General features: G+C 32.2%; 1 protein-coding gene across 1 annotated transcript; it reads right to left on the bottom strand.

Moving 5' to 3' along the window:
* Positions 1 to 15,179: 15,179 nt before the first annotated feature.
* On the bottom strand, positions 15,180 to 17,880 carry LOC149562458 (methyltransferase FGSG_00040-like). Its single transcript, XM_089825947.1, has 2 exons — positions 16,782 to 17,880; positions 15,180 to 16,710 (listed from the first exon to the last, which is right to left on the bottom strand). Exons 1-2 carry the CDS (start codon positions 17,746 to 17,748, stop codon positions 15,551 to 15,553), a joined length of 2,127 nt encoding a protein of 708 aa, XP_089682073.1. The 5' UTR covers positions 17,749 to 17,880; the 3' UTR covers positions 15,180 to 15,550.
* Positions 17,881 to 18,401: the final 521 nt, after the last annotated feature.

The following is an 18,401-nucleotide window of genomic DNA, read 5'->3' as shown; positions in this document are numbered from 1 at the left end:
ACCTCTTATTCCAATCTCGTTTTGGTGCATCCAAACAAGGAATTCAAAATTTTTGGAATACGTATTCTAGAATATGTATTCCTATTCCACTCACCAAACAAGCCCTTAAGTAATTTACTAAGTTCATGCCAAACTAGTAATACATGCCAAGTATAATATGTAAATACAAGACCATGCCAAGTTACTCATGTGCTAAGTGGGTAGACCATGCCAAGTGATTCAAGTGTTGAGTAAACAGTTGATGTTGAGTAGTTTAGGTGTCGAGCTAGAAACAAATTTATAGTATGCATCGAGCATTAGTAACCTCAAGTCCTGAGTAACATAGAATGGACATAGTTGTTTCTAATGGCACAAACAACTATGTAAGCCATTTTTATGCCAACTTATAGATAGATCTTGATATTTTGGAGATAAGGACAAATATATTTGTATTCCTTATGCAACTACATGCAACAAATCAAAAAATAGGAAGAGTTAAGCAACAAAATGAATGAATCTCAATCATAGATTCATACCTAACCCTAAGCCACCAAAGTCTTTATAAGGAAGACGATGCCCAAATATTTTGTATAAAGAGGGAGTAGTGATAGAAGGAAGATATCAAGGGGTGAATGACCAAATTGTTCAGAAAGAATTCAAGGTGACTTAGTAGTCTGAAAGAATTACAAAATTAGTTAAGCGTAGAATAGAGGATCGAGGTCACAATACTGTTATATCATATCAAAAAGGATCAAGAAGGAATAAGGTGATTTGAAATCTACAAGATAAATTTGCAAGTTGTATCAAATCAAAGCTCTACTATTACTTTCTAACAATTGTATCAATTAGGGTAAAAACCTTTGGACTAAGGTTGACTTAATAGTCACTAGCAAATCCTTTAATAGGGTGGCATTCCAAGTGAATGTTCTAAATTCCTTTAACTAGGAAAACTTCTAATAGGGTGTTGAAATCCTCTAACAAGGTGGGACTTAACTATATTTGTAAGCCTTTAATAGGGAAAGCCTTTCACAAGGCAGATCATGTTTCATGGTCAAACTATTGTAACCTTAATTAGCTACACTTTATTGCTGTAGGAGTAAATATTTGTGGGTGACATCCCCACCCCAATTTTAGTTTCTCATTTGGAGGTTTTTTGGGTAATCATATCTGGCATTAAGTGTGTATGTGCTTATATGTTTTAGATACTTTTATTTTACATGTTATTGTTAGGTTTATATATTACATGCATCTAATGAATGGTAAAAGTTTTAGTTTGAACTTCTAATTCACCTCTCCCTCTCAGAAGTATATGTTTCTCATTTGTAATTCCAATAATTGGTATCAGAGCTAAGTTCTTAGAAGGAGAAGCTTTGTAGCTTAGAGAAAAGATCTTGAAATGGAAGTCTACAAACTGTGAAAGATTATTGAGAACCAAGGAATTGAGATGCAACTCATTCTACATTCACTGGACAAGACCAGAGAGGAGTTAAGGAAATCCTTAAAGAGAAGGAAAGAGATAGTCATTGCAAAGAATGACACACAATGCAAAGAGATCAATGCCACCAAGCTATTTGAAAATAGATACTCCAATGAATTTGATGCAGTAATTGTAGATTTGATGGAAAAGAATAGAAAACAAGCTAAGGAGATTAGAAATCTCAAGCTAGAACAAAAATCCCAAGCCATGATGTTATGTGAGGTAACTAAATAGAAGAAGAGAGCTATATAAAACAAGGTCATAATTGAAGAAGACAAGAGAAATCTAACAAATAGACTGAAAGAGAAGTCAATTGAGCTTACCAGAATCTCCAACATGCAATTAGATACCCTAAGCCAGATGATGAATGCTCACCTTGAGTTGAATGTGAAAGATATTGAGATAATTGCATTGAAGTTACAGAATGAAAACTACAAAATGACCTAAGAAGAGAAAGAGAGATTGCTGAAAGTTTCAACAAGCCAAATGAAGCCATCAAGTACTTTGAGAAACTACTAAAATCTCGTAGATCCAACAATGATACATTAGGACTGGGCTACAGAAGCACCGAAGAAGGAAAATCATCCAAAGTTTCTAAAGAAAGGAATACCAAAGGTAAGAACTAAAACCCACCTTTCATTATTGTGGAAAGAAAGGACATACTGCTAATGTGTGCAGGAGAAAGAATGCAAATCAGCATGTTAAACCTAAGAACATGACTCACTGTCATAAGTGCATTAAGCAAGGTCATCAGGCACGTAAAAGCAAAACCATAACTATGCATGCACCAATATTTGAAGGTTACTACTACAATTCTCAGAAATATGGACATAGAGCCTTTGAATGTAGATCCAAATCTATGTGGTCACCAAATAAGTTAGCAAGAGAAAGAAGCCATGGACACTTCTATAATTGAGATTACAACACAAGACAAAGCTATCATTATTGTCAAGAATATAGACATATCCCTGAGAACCATATTAGGACACATTTCAGTGGTAACTATAACAGATGGTTATGTCAAACTACATGTTTCAGTTGTTTGAAGACTAGTCACATTAGCAAACATTGTCCAACTAGGTCAAAGGCACCAAGTTGTGAACTTGATAAAGGAAAAGGAAAGGAAAATGTTGAACGCAATAGAGGAGAGATGAACAAGACATGGAAAAAGAGAGATGAATGCAACACATCAAATGGAGGGATCACTTCACCTAATAGGTCAAGTGATCACACCTCATCAAACTAAGAAAATAAGAGGTATGTGGGACTAATAGTCAAGTGTTATATCATACATTAGTTTCTAAAGAAGTTAGTGCTAAAAAGATTGCATTAGCATGAATAAAGATGCAAGATGTTTTGAAAAGTTCAAGGTTAAATCTTTAAGTTTTTCATGTTGCTACTGAGCATGAAAAGTTTCAATGGATGCCAAGTAAAACACTAGTTAGTGCCAAGCTACTAGACTAAGGCAGTGGATGCTGAGTTTGTAGTAACTTTTGAGCAAGGAAAGTCCCTATAGATACCGAGTGTAACAGAAATCATGTTGATGCTGAGTTTATAGCTGTACAAGCACCAACCATTAAATCCAAAGTTTTGAAGAGTATAAGGTCAATTTTCTCTCATTTTTTGTCATATCAAATTCAAGCAAGAGAAAATAGAATGAAGAGGTGATTAAAAATCTATTTCAAAGTGTTTGCAAAGATCACACCAACAATTCCACTCCATATCATCAAATTTCCAAGGTATTCCTCATTATTTGAGTCGTGCAGTTTGAAAATTTTTAAACCCTAGCTTGTCAAATGGCATCTAGTTCAAAGAATGTGAAAGAGAAAGAAGTTGTTGATGTTCAATTAGTTGGTAATGAGGTTAATTAGCTGAATTTCAAAGCTATCCCAAACATAGCATACAAACAAAACCCATCATAGACACTCTCCATGATTCTCCCGAAAGTAATAATGGTCTAAGATGTCAAAAAGTGTTATAACTGCAAGATAGGAGGGACAAGTAATATGGAAATTAGGAAAGCATATGACAAGTTGTGTGAAAACAACATTTTAAAAGAAGAATATAAGATTGTTGAAAGAAAGGGTTTGACCCATGCCCTAGATCTTCCCATGGTGTTAAAAACGGAATGGATTAAGATAGTGTTGAGAAGAATACACAATGGATTCTTATGGTTGGAAGGATGACCAATAAAGATTTCAAAGAGAATAATTCATAGGGTGATTGGTTTTCTAACTATAGATTGGCCAAAGACCCTACATAGTGATGCAAAAGAGGTAATAGAAAGAACATAGGTGCAAAGTGGAATAAGTGTGGAATGACAATAGACACCATCACAGATCCACTAATAAAATTTACAGTAAGGATTATTTCTCATAAGTTTTATCAATCCATCAAGCTAAATAGTGTACCATGTATTGCAGTTGATGTTGGATATAAAATTGTAAAGAAGGATCACACTTATGATCTTCCAGAGCTTCAATTATAGCAAATAATGGAAAACCTTGGAGCAGTCAAGAAGACAAAGAGTGCTCAGTGCAAATTTGGATAAATTCTAATTTGCATATTTTTCTATGTACAGAATGAATTCCCATCTTTTGGGTAAATAACTTGTAAAACAAATAGATTAGTGGTCGTACAGATCAATTAGTATATTGAGTAGATGGGTGAGAACTTTGAAACTATCATGAATAGCTATTTTGAAGACTTCAAGAAGTCTATGAAGTAGAGCATAAGAACACCTATTTCCTTAGTTGAACAGTATTACAATGACATATGTTTCCTTGTAGATATTGACTATACATACATACATGCTACAACACCTAGGGTAAGACCTCTAGGATATGAAATAAATGTTGATGAAGCATCTGCAGTAATAACATCACTTCTAGTTGAAGAAGTTGACAAAAGTGCAAAGATATTTGGAAACTATGATGTTATGGAATCTAAAGTTGAAATGGATATAAATATAGCCTCCAAGCTGAAGAAGAAAGAAAAATTGATGAGGAAATTAAAGACCAAATTTTGTGAAGGAGCAGGTGAAGAGGAAAATGAAGATGATGAAGAAGATGAAGAGGAAGAGAAAGAACAAGCCCAAGGACCTCTTACATTGACCCAAGGCATGGGTGAGGACAAGAAAGAAGAAGAAGGTGCTAAGGAAGAGGAAATAGAAAAAGCATCAGTACATTCTGAATCAAAGAAAAGAAAGACGAAGGCAAATCCTATGGAAAAAACAAAGGCAAAGAAGATTGCTAATCCAAGACCAACAAAGCCTACAACACCAACAACCAGGGCAAGCACAAGCACCACTACGCAAAAGGCCAAGGGAAAAGCCAAAGAGAAGACAAAGGCTACAGAATAAAAGGGCCCAATACAAAAGAAACAAAGAAGAAAATACATTGCACAAATAGAGACTGATGAGGAGAGGAAAAAATCTAAGGATACAAGGTAGTTTAGAGTAGCAAGTCACACACCAAAATTTGATCTAGATAATATCTGTGAGAATGTTAGAAATAATGTAGATTTGACTAGTTTGTAAAGTATAACTTTGAAAAACTTGGTAGAGAAGAGAAGAACCAAGTAGTAGAGTCAATATATGCAATGATATCTGAATTCAAGAACAGTCCACTTGAATTAGATAATACTATGTCAAAATAATTATATACTATTGTTGAAAATAAGTGGCATTATTGTTTAAACCTAGAGAAACAAATTAGAGAATCCACATTAGCTTAGGTAATGCTAGAATTGACTAAAGGGAAAATTATGAAGGCCAACAAGAAATATAGTGGAAAATTTTCACCAGTATACAAGGCATTCAACATTCTTCAAAATAACATTGAAGACGTTGTGAAGAAATCCATTCAAATGTGGAAATTAATTTATGGATTGACAATTGTCGAACAAGAAGAGGAGGATCCATTTGAAGGTAGGAATGATGGAGATGAAGATGATGACAAGGAGGAAGACAAAGAAAAGGATAATATTGTGGCAGAGACACAAAATAAAATAGATAACATAGCTACAGCTGAACAACAAGAAGAAGAGTAGAGTGTGAAAGACACACAACTGCCAAGCATGAGCCCTCCACACGACACTAGTGTACCTGTAGAAACTATAAATTTTAAGCATGTCTCTGATATCTTGACTCATAAAATCAATCCTTTAACTGTAGAAGATCTTAAGAAAATTCTTGACCAATCTACACTACAAGCCAGATTGTGTGAAAATCTAGTAGTGGTCAGTGTGAATGAACTTTAGAAGGTAGTAGATGACATCACTAGGGATAAGGTGAATACACGAGAACCACCTTCTTCCATCCCTTTAGCCATTAGTGATAAACCTTTAATACAAATATTAGTAGAAACATCTACAAAGGTTGACACAACTGATAGAATTGATATAGCTGAACAAAGGCAAGCAAAAGAAGAGAAGACATTAAAGAAGAACAAACAAGACAAATAGATGCATCTGTACCTAAAGCACATGAACAAGGTGCAACTCAAATAATTGTGATTAATAAGAATAGACCTAAAGAGAGTGAGGATAAATCAAAAGAAAAGGAGCAAGAATCCATTCAAGCATTGGTAACATTACCAGTATCAAGCACTCCTAAAAAAATCCTTCAAAAACCAAGCATTGAAGATGTACCCCTGCAAATCTCAACACCAGGCTCAAGTTCTTCTAAGGTTGCTAAGGTAACTCACTATGGAGATATAACTTTAGATGAAGAGATAGTGATACCTAAGTATCATTATGAAACCATAACATTAGAATAGATAGGCATTATGCAACAAGCCTTAAAAAAGAAGAAAAATTAGGAAATACTCAGGAAGGAGTATAGACAGAGGCAGGCACTGCAAGAAATTAAAGACATCTTCTTAGATGCTTTCAGCTTGCCAACACCAGAAGAATCAAAGCCACTATTGGAATAGTTATGAAAAATTGTGGAACGAGTGAACAATGAAGACCAATACACAAATGCCAAACTTTTGGAATGGTTTGAAAGAAAATTTCAAGGGAAAGTAAATGAGGAGATGTCTAGAGACATAGTGCACTGACCCAAGTTGCATTGGAAACAAAGATTGAGGGAGTGAAGAAGGTACTTGAGAATATATTCTCATTGTACACCAAATTGTGTGATCCAACACTCTTCACTCAAGACACAAGCCATATAATTTTGAGTCTGGAGAGGAACTTAAAAATCTTAGATATGCAACTACCTCAAAGCCCAGCTCAGAATGAGAAGTATTTTCACACATTGCTTCAGTCACAAAGTCAATTAGCTATGTTAATGAAAGAAGAGGCTAATATAAGAGCCAAGCTGACAAATATCCAAGCTTCCCTTACCCCCATATGGAAATACTCCATAAAGAATTAGGCTATGCAAAAAATTTGTTAAAGAAAGATCCTAATCTTTCTACATTAGATGGACTAGTTCACCTTGTAGTAGAGCTAGCTATCCAAATAAAGTTATTGGATGTTACATGTGATAATTGGGATGCTGCTCTGGAAATAATCATGGAAGTCCTTAAATCTTTTTTGGACAAATACACCATAAGTGTATAAACCCTTTGACCTAAGTGTCAAAAAGGAAGAGTTAAAAAAGTAATGGGGAGATAAATAAGAAAGAAGGGGGAGAGAAAATAGGAACAAAGGGGGAGAATAATGAAAGGGAGAGTAAATAGAATAAACAAAGGAGAAAGAAAGCTTAGAATAGAAAAAGAACAAGAACAAAGCATTTCAGATGAAAGAGTATTAGAAAGAGGCAAAACTACTTAGAATGGAGAACATATTTTTGATACAAAACAAGCACATTAACTTAGGGAGAGTTATACATTTTGAGTTATATAGGTTATTACAACATTTTGAAAATGTTAAAGTTTTGCATATAAGCCGAGTTGTAAATATGTTATTTTTGAGAAGATTAGATTGATTATGTATAGTTAAATATTTTTTACACTCATGTCAAAGGGGGAGGTTGTTGATCTTGAATTGGTTTTGACAATTGAGTGTCAACACACTTAAGCCAATTACTAAGTTCATGCCAAACTAGTAATGCATGATGTGTATAATATATAAGTACAAGACCATGTCAAGTTGCAATGAGCGTCGAGTCAATCATGTGCTGAGTCACTCAAGTGTTGAGAAGATAAACCATGCTGAGTGATTCAAGTGTCAAGTAAATAGTTGATGATGAGCAGTTTAGGTGTCAAGCCAGAAATAGAATTATAGTATGTGTTGGGCATCAGTAACCTCATGTGCCGAGTAACACAGAATGGACATAGTTGTTTGTAATGGAACAAAAATCTATGTAAACCAATTTTATGTCGACTTATAGATAGATCTAAATCTTTTGGAGATAAGGATGAATCTATTTGTATTCCCTATGCAATTACATGCAACCAATCAGAAAATAGGAAGAGTTAAGCGACAAAATGGATGAATCTCAATCATAGATTCATACTTAACCCTAAGCCACCGAAGTCTTTATAATGAGTTCAATGATAGAAAGAAGATGTCAAGGGGTGAATGACTAAAATGTTTAGAAAGCATTCAACATGACTTAGTAGTGTGAAAGAATTGATAAATCTATCAAGTACTGAACAAAGGATCGAGGTCACAACATTGTTATGGCATATCAAAAAGGATCAAGAAGGACTGAATTGTGATCTAAAATCTGCACGATAGAGTTGTAAGTTGTATCAGATCAAAGCTATCCTATTACTTTCTAATAATTGTATCAGTTAGGGTAAAATCCTTTGGACTAAGGTTGACTTAATAGTCACTAGAAAATCCTTTAATAGAGTGACATTCGAAGTGAATGTTCTAAATTCCTTCAACCAGGCACACTTCTAATAGGGTGTTGAAATCCTCTAACAAGGTGAAACTTAACAGTCTTTGTAAACCTTTAACAAGCTAGGCCTTTCACAAGGCAGATCATGTTTCATGGTCAACCTATTGTAGACTTAATTGGCTACACTTTATTGCTACAGGAGTAAAGATTTGTGGGTGTCATCCACACGCCAATTTTACCTTCTCATTTGGAGGGTTTTGGGGTAATCATATTCGGTGTCAAGTGTGTATGTGCTTACATGTTTTAGATGCATTTATTTTACATGTTATTTTCAGTTCATATATTACATGCATCTAACGAATGGTAAAAGTTTCAGTTTGAACTTTTGATTCACACACCCCCCCCCCCTAGAAGTATATGTTTCCCATTTGTAATTCCAACATAATTTACTCAGATCAAAGGCTCCCTAAAGGGTACAAGCTCATGAATTGTTTCATAACTTAAAAAAATTATGTTTGTAGTAACACACATTTAGCATATCATCACGTTGTTTCTATAAATTGGGGTTCATATAAGTATTCCCAATGAAGCTTAGTTTCTTTACAATCACCTCATTCCACCATGTAAAATATATAATAAGATTATTTAATCTATATTCATTACTTTACTTTTTTCAAAACTTCCAAAGAATAATATTAATTTTGAAATAAATTTAAGACTAACATTCTATATAACATAAAACCATTATCAATTCTTGAGTAGGGGAGCTTACAATACTTATTCATATAGTAGACAAATGCTTCCACTAATATCAAAGTTGGAAGATCTAAAATCTATTTCCATAGTGGCAGTAGAAATGTAGCACCCATAGAATTGTAGGGGATGGGACTATTAACTTCATGCTTGGTGCTTCATGGTGTTGATTGCTTACTATGTTTGCTCTAATTCAATCTAGGCTATTTGGTCTTGACCTTGAATTGCAAGTGGGATCAGAATCAACAGAGTTTGATACTACTTCAAGGAAGACATAACTATGTAACTCTGAATGTTTGATGACTTATTTGTTGCCTTTGCTTGCCTTACTATCTATAAATAAAAAAATATTTATAAAAACAATAATGAATTCAACAAATCCCAAAAGTTTATACAACTATTTATTTTACTATATTTTTAAGATTGTTAAGATTATTTATATAATTATTAAACTCGATATTTATTGTAATAAATGTTATTATATATTTTTTATTTATATAGTTATTGACATTATATTCTATTATACTAATTCAATTTATTTAGCTTTTAAATATTATTATATTAAATGAAGAAAATTCAAATTTATGAAATGACTGATATGCAATTAGCACATAATTAATAGTTCTAAATATAAAAGTTAACAAGGGGAAATTTAATGTATCAAATTTGGTCTAAAGATGACAAACATAAGCTATAATTTCCCATCAAAGAAAACTATAAAAAAGGGAGAGTGGAGAACAATTATTTCAAAAAAATAAAGAAAAGACAAACATATGCAACAACCTTTGTAATCATGCAGCTTTAACTTTGTTGGTTGATATATCAAGCAATCATTTGGATTGAACCAACAATTAAAAGAATTTTTTTTTAACTCAGTTTAACATGAATACATAATTTCTAATTTTAAAAAGGTTTCTTGGAATTGTAATTGTCAAATATGTTTCGATTTGCAAGAGTGGTGCTTGTAGATATAAACTAGAGGATCGTCACAAAATGTTGCTAAAGATCTAAGGTTGAATCTTTGTAAGATTCAACTCACATCAAATTAAGCATCATAAATTTACCATGTTAATTTTAGGAGCGAAAAGATGAGTTAAAGTATATATTCCTATCTATGTTATAATTTGATTTCATTCTAGATTCTAATTATCTGCATCAAGTTTATTTCAACATCATTCATTGTTTGATAGTTCACATAATTTGTGAGTTTTGGCTCTAGTAATATGGGAAAATATAGTATTATTTTAATTTCAATATAAGATCAAATTTTGAGATAAAGGACTTCTAATCAACCATACACAAGCTCTTCATTAACTAGCCTTTAAAATTGATCTGAAAAGTTTATACACCGATTTATTTTACTATATATTTTAAGATTATTAATATAATTATTAAATTAAATATTTATTATAATAAATTATTTTATTATATACATTCTTACTTATATAATTTTAAATAATAGCATTACATGATATTCTATAATAGTAATTTAATTTAATTTAATTTTTATATAATAGTATTATATTGTATGCATAAAATTCATGTTTATGGAACTGGCAAGTTGCAAATTGGCATAGAATTAAGAGTTACGTATTTAAAAGTTAATAAGGAGAAATATGATTTTTAAATCCTATAATGTATCAAATTTGACAAACACATAAAGTTATAGTTGTCAATTAAGAAAAACAATGATGTATAATAGAGATCAAAAAAAATTATTTGAAGAAACAACATACTTATGCAATAATTATATATGATTTAAAATAAATAATAATATAAATATAAAATTTTATTGAAAAATTTCAATGATATTATTATTATTTTTTTAATTGAAAATTTATTATAACTAAAATAACTTCTTAAATTAAAAAAATATAAGAATATTAAAACATAAACCAAACTAATATAAAAAAACATGACTATAAAGTATTGCAATAATTTTTAAATTTGATTATATAGATGTGTCAACCTAATTCACATAATCAAATCTTTTTAAAAAAATGCAATATTAAAATAAATCAATAATTTAAATATAACATAATTTTTCAAAATTATAATATATAGCACATATCTAACATACATATATATAACATTATATTATTAAATTATATTTATTTAGAATTAAATTATAACAAATTTATAGATAAATAAATTTAAAATAATATAATCTTATAATTAATTAAAATAAACAATATATTATGTATCATTATTTATATAATACATACTATACTATAAAGTATAATTATAAAACCTAAAATTTGCATCCCACCATTCAATTATATTATTCAACTAAATATATTCAACTATAATATAGGAAAACAAATTTTAGAGGAATGGTGTTATGCAAGTAGCCAAAAGACATTTTAAATTCATGGGTGGTCCTCAGTGTACCAAATTTAATTTAATGTTTAAAACTTTTTTCTTTTCTTTTTTATTTTAATTTTTTTTTACTTTATTTAATAATTTAAAAATAAATAAATAGAATGTAAATTTAAAATAAATTTCAAACTTTTTTTACAAAGAATTGTAATTCTTTGTGGTGATTGGTTGAATCTAATTAAAAAAGGAATTGAATGATTACAATAGTATCCTCACTAGTGAAATAATAATGAAATAAAGTCTAAAGTTCCATCACTATTTATAAACAGTTGATGATTTAATAAAAAGTAATTACATAATTTTTCCACATAACATATATTATCAAGTTCAGAAATTATATGTTTATAAATTAAATTTAAAATATTTATTACAAAATTTCAGTAACAAAAGAAACATGAGCACAAAAGGAATGAACGAAATATTACAAATATTTTGTATTTCATCTTAAAAAGAAAAAAAAATGAAAGGCATTTAAAAAGTGGAGTCCAAATTATAAAGGAATCAACGAGTCTAGCAAAAACTTATTTTTATAATAAAATAACTTGATGTTTAACTATTTAACAATGTAAGCCTAAATATGTGTATTTAAACATTTAAAAATCCATCTCCTTTTCTCTTCCATAATCTTTTTTGGACAAATACACCATGAATGTATAAACCCTTTTCAACATAAGTGTCAAAAAGGGGGATTTAAATAAGCAATGGGGAGATAAATAAGAAAGAAGGGGGAGAGAAAATAGGAAGAAAGGGGGAGAATAATGAAAGGGGGAGCAAACAGAATAAACAAAGGAGAAAGAAAGCTCAGAATAGAAGAAGAATAGGAACAAAGCATATCAAATGAAAGAGTATCAGAAAGAGGCAAAACTACTTAGAATGGAGAACATATTTTTGATACAAACTAGGCACATTAACTCTGGGGCAGTTATACGTTTTGAGGTATTTAGGTTATTACAAAATTTTGAAAATTTTGAAGTTTTGTATATAAGCCGAGTTGTAAATATGTTATTTTCAAGAAGATTAGATTGATTATGTATAGTTAATTATTTTTGACACTCATGTCAAAGGGGGAGATTGTTGATCTCATATTGGTTTTGACAATTGAGAGTCAACACACTTAAGTCATTTACTAAGTTCATGCCAAACTAGTAATGCATGCCGAGTATAATATGTAAATACAAGACCCTGTCAAGTTGCAATGAGTGTCGAGTCACTCATATGTCGAGTCACTCAAGTGCCGAGAAGATAGATTATGCCGAGTGATTCAAGTGTCGAGTAAATAGTTGATGCTGAGTAGTTTAGGTGTTGAGCCAAAAACAGAACTATAGTATGTGTCGAGCATCACTAACTTGAAGTGTCAAGTAACACAGAATGGACATAGTTGTTTCTAATGGCACCAAAAACTCTGTAAACCATTTTTATGCTGACTTATAGATAGATCTCGATCTTTTGGAGATAAGGACAAATCTATTTGTATTCCCTATGCAATTACATGCAACCAGTCAAAAATTGGGAAAAGTTAAGCGACAAAATGGACGAATCTCAGTCGTAGATTCATACCTAAGCCTAATACACCAAAGCCTTTATAAGGAAGACAATGCCCCAAACATTTTGTATAAAGAGTGCAGTAATAGAAGGAAGATGTCAAGGGGTGAATGACCAAATTGTTCAAAAAGAATTTAAGGTGACTTAGTAGTGTGAAAGAATTGCAAAATCAGTCAAGTGCAGAACAAAGGATCAAGGTCACAACATTGTTATATTACATCGAAAAGGATCAAGAAGGACTGAATTGTGATCTGAAATCTGCAAGATAGAGTTGTAAGTTGTATCAAATTGAAGCTCTCATGTTATTTTCTAATAATTGTATCGTCACAAAATGCCGCTATAGATTTGAGGTTGAATCTTTGTAAGATTCAACTCACTTCAAATTAAGCATCGTAAATTTACCATGTTAATTTTAGGAGCAAAAAGATGAGTTAAACTATATATTCTTGTCTATATTATAAGTTGATTTCATTCCAGATTCTAATAATCTACATCAAGTTTATTTCAACATCATTCCTTGTTTGATAGTTCACATAATTTATGAGTTTTGGCTCTAGTAATTATGGGAAAATATAGTATTATTTTAATTTCAATGTAGGATCAAATTTTGAGATAAAGGACTTCTAATGAGCCATACACAAGCTCTTCATTAACTAGCCTTTAAAATCTACCTGAAAGGTTTATACACCTATTTATTTTACTATATATTTTAAGATTATTAATATAATTATTAAATTAAATATTTATTATAATAAATTATTTTATTATATATATTCTTACTTATATAATTATTAAAAAATATTACTATAATTTTAAATAATAGTATTACATGATATTCTATGATTTAATTTAATTTTTTTAATATAATAGTATCATATTATGCAGTTAAAAATCATGTTTATGGAACTAGCAGGTTGTAAATTGGCATAGAATTAAGAGTTGTGTATTTAAAAGTTAATAAGGGGAAATTTGAATTTTAAATCATGTAATGTATCAAATTCGATAAATACGTAAAGTTACAGTTGTCGATTAAGAAGAACAATGATGTATAATAGGGATCAAAAAAAATTATTTAAAGAAATAACATACGCATGCAATAATTATATATGATTTAGAAGAAATAATAATATAAATATTAAATTCTATTAAAAAATTTCAATGATAGTAGTATTATTTTTTTAATTGAAAATTTATTATAACTAAAATAACTTCTTAAATTAAAAAAATAAGAATTTTAAAACATAAATCAAACTAATATTAAAAAATGACTATGAAGTATTGCAATAATTTTTAAATTTGATTATATAGATGTGCCAACCTAATTCACATAATCAAATCTTTAAAAAAATTGCAATATTAAAAAAAATCAATAATTTTAATATAACATAATATTTTAAAATTATAATATATAGCACATATCTAACATACATCTATATAACATTATATTATTAAATTATATAACATTATATTATTAAATTATATGTATTGAGAATTAAATTTAAAATAATATAATCTTATAATTAATTAAAATAAATAATATATTGCATATCATTATTTATATAATACATACTATACTATAAAATATAATTATAAAACCTAAAATTTGCATCCACCATTCAAATTACATTATTCAACTAAATGTATTCAACTATAATATAGGAAAACAAATTTTAGAGGAATGGTGTTATGCAAGTAGCCAAAAGACATTTTAAATTTATGGGTGGTCCTCAATGTACCGAATGTAATTTAATGTTTAAAACCTATTTTTCAAAAAAATAAATTTTCTTTTTACTTTATTTAGAAATTTTAAAAAATAAATTGAATGTAAATTAAAAATAAATTTAAGACTTTTTTAACAAAGAATTTTAATTCTTTGTGGTGACTAGTTGAAACTAATTTTAAAAAAAGAGTTGAATGATTACAATAGTATCCTCACTAGTAAAATAATAGTGAAATAAAGTCTAAAGTTTCATCACTATTTATAAACAATTGATGATTTAATTAAAAGTAATTACATAATTTTTCCACATAGCATATATTATCAAGTTCAGAAATTATATGTTTATAAATTAAATTTAAAATATTTATTACAAAATTTCATTAATAAAAGAAACACGAGCACAAAAAGAATGAACAAAATATCACAAATATTGTGCATTTCATCTTAAAAAGAAAACAAAATGTATTTCATCTTAAAAAGAAAACAAAATGAAAGACGTCTAAAAACTGGAGTCCAAATTAAAACGGAATCAATGAGTCAACAAAAACTTATTTTTATAATAAAATAGCTTGATAATTAACTACTTAACACTTTAAGCCTAAATACAGAATATTTAAGCATTAAAAAACCCATCTCCTTTTCTCTTCCCTTAAAAGATCCAGATTTGCTTACAATGCTTACAAAACACAAGCTCCTAATTGTACAGTGTACTTAGCAATCAACTAAATATTCTAATATGATTTACCCATCAAAAACCACTTCTAAATCTAGCTAATACAATTCCCCTTGCCCCTATTGAGCACCGCCGAATTCTACAGAATCGGTTTGCATCATATACCCATATGTGACTGACTTAGTTTTAATAAGAGAAGCTCTGTTCGTCTTTTGGGGAAAGAACCAGAGCTTAGCTGTCGACCTTACTTAACCCGAATAGAGTAAAACCCGGCTTGGACACGTCCGTTGCAATGGAGTTCAGTACAGCTTTCAGAATGTCTTCATCGTGCTTTCCCATATATGCTCTGCAGATTTCCAATGCCTTGTCATAAACAAGTTCGTTCTTGGTGGAAAAAGAAAGGCTTGCAAACAGTTCAAAGCACTGAGAATTCCCTGGAAAAGCCTCTTCGACGGCCTGTAATACTTCCCACAGCGAAGGCAGGCTTGTTCTGCCGTACGAATGAGGGAACTCTAACTCACAAATATCGTGGTACAGGTCGAGAAATGATGCTCTTATCACCTTCTTTTCTTCAGGGCTCAGCACATCTATGCTCTTTTCCAATCGCATAGCAATTTTCCGTCTTTCTAAAACAGGAAGCACGGCCGGGTTAATGGAGTCAACGAGTTCAAAGATTTCCCGCAACGGTGACGATTTGGCTGAAACCAAGGACCTTTCCAACAGACACCGCTTACAATCACACTTGAATCCGATTCTCCTGCAAATAAATTCTCGTTGTAACAATGGAAATGGACTGGGAAAGTAAGGGATAGTTATTTCTTCTCCGGCCTCAATTTTCCTTGCAGCTATAACAAACATGGCCTCGCCCACAACAATACAGTTGGCGTTGTGAATACAAGAATGGTTAATGAAGGAGGGAAGCGTCCACAAACCGTATTTCAAATTTTGTCTTGACATGCTACTGTTCGGGTGAATAAGCTGTACATGACACCCCGCATTGAGCATTATCTTGGCAAGTTTATACTGGTCTAGCTCCCAACCTTGAGTGGAGACATGATCGTAGTTATCCCAGCTTGAATTATTTATCCTGAAGAGATCCATGGGTGGCACCTTCATTTCATCCAAATCAGCAAGGTACTGTAGCTGCTGCAATACCCTCGGAGATGACGCTGCACAGGAAATGATTTGAGCCTCTAAATCCCTTTTGAAAAAACCAAATATTTCATTCACGTCTATCTGTGCCGGTGCCGCTGAACGCACCGGCACCTCGAATCTTTCTGTCTCGGTGCTGCTGAACGCAACGGCATTGTCCGCGAGCAAGAAATCTCCGACATCTACATCGTTGTTAGCAAACAATCCTCTGCCTCGTCCGATTGATTTCTTGATCAGGACTGGGCCAACATAATTACTGAATTCAGGTTCACTAAAGCATTTGTGAAATAGTTAGAGAGATCGAACTCACCTTTCTGGTTCTGACGGTTGAGTTGCATAGATTTTTCAAAGTGCAACTGGATGTCGGTGGCATCAGGGGACTGCTGCAGAGCTCTATCAAAGCATTGGCAGGCTAACTTGTATTCTCCCAGACTATGAAAAGCCCGACCTTTGCGAAACAAGGATTTCAGGTGGTGCTGATCAAGGGCTAATGCATTTTCACAGTCTTGTACAGCATCCCCGTACTGTTTCAGCTTAATCCTTGCTTCTGCCCTGTTTGAGTATGAACACAAAAGATTTTCTTTGACTTTCTCCTGGATGTTCGAAGCAGAGGCAACCTGGGCATCAATTTTGTCGGGCGAGAGAGCCAAATCTATGCATTTGGAATAGAAGTCAATTGCTTTGTTCCAGTCCTCACTACGAAAGTATTTGTTACCTTCACTACGCAGTTCAAGCAAATCCTTGGCCAGAGAACTTTCCGGCTTTTCCGGTAAGGAGGCCAAAATCTCAACGTCTTGAGGATTGTCGACGCGGAGCAGGAGGACTCCATCTTGGGCACCTTGCTTGAAGTATGGCTGTTTGACTGCAACCTTGGCGCCTTTGGGATAAAGCTTGCTCGGACTTTGGTTGCTTGCAGTGTTGTATATGGCAAGCCGAACAGCATCTCCAAACTGGTCTTCCAAGATTGTCATGATGCCCGTCATTCTGTATGCATCAACACAGAGCGTTCCGAAGAGAACACGGCCCTTGTGGTGCTTGTCACTTTGAAGCTCTCTCGCTCGAATGGGCTGCAGACCTTTCAGAGGGACTGAAGGACGCCAATGCTCCGAGGGTTTCCTCACCGTAAACCCCGTTTTGTGAAACCCTCGCATTGATTCTATCTGCCTCACACTCTTCGTTGTTTTCTCGTGTGCCTCTATGAGTGCTTCCTTGTCATACTCTTGTGAAGCCTGAAACTCCTTGAACTTGTCAATCATCATCTCTAACACGTTCGCCATATCTCCCAGGGTTTCTCTCTGTCTCTGGCAATGCAGCTTCTTTGCTCTAATGCAATTCCGTTGAAAGAAAGATGAAGAGAGGAAATGAATCTCAATTTCCACAAAGCAAAGTTCCTAGGGAGTCTTGACAAAGATTGAAGTGACTTCGACAAAGATTGGAGTGACTGCATTATCGATTATCAGTCGACCAGGCGGTCCAGTTATGGGCTTACTCTGCACGGCACAAACCTTAAATTAAAGTTCCATCACTACCCATTTTAATCTATTCTGCTCCACGCGGCTTTACCGCTTTAATCCAATTAACAGGAGCCCACAGCCAAATTAAGTTTAATAGAATAAAATAAAGTTGTATACTGACATTGTTTTTATGGGTAGATTAGGATTTAAGCAAACCCTTTCATCTTCGCACAGAAAATCGGGCAACTACGGTTTTCAAGATTCGCCATTTTCAAAAGATGTACCTTTCATTCTTTATCGAGATGGGATTTAAAGCTACCCATCTACCACACTTTTATTATAAGCGATGGCTATTTCTACCAGACTTTTATTATAGGCGATGGCTATTTCTTACAGAGGAACTCTCCATAGGAATTGTCGCACGCGAGATCGGATGTCGGGGAAAAGCTTGCGGTAATGTTTGTAGTATCTTAGCC

Source organism: Cupressus sempervirens, chromosome 4 (assembly GCF_028749045.1).
Source record: "Cupressus sempervirens isolate cs-2001-9-10 chromosome 4, ASM2874904v1, whole genome shotgun sequence".
In the NCBI taxonomy this organism is placed as follows: domain Eukaryota; kingdom Viridiplantae; phylum Streptophyta; class Pinopsida; order Cupressales; family Cupressaceae; genus Cupressus; species Cupressus sempervirens.
Note: the sequence above shows the minus strand (reverse complement) of the source record. Positions and strands in the feature narration are given on the sequence as shown.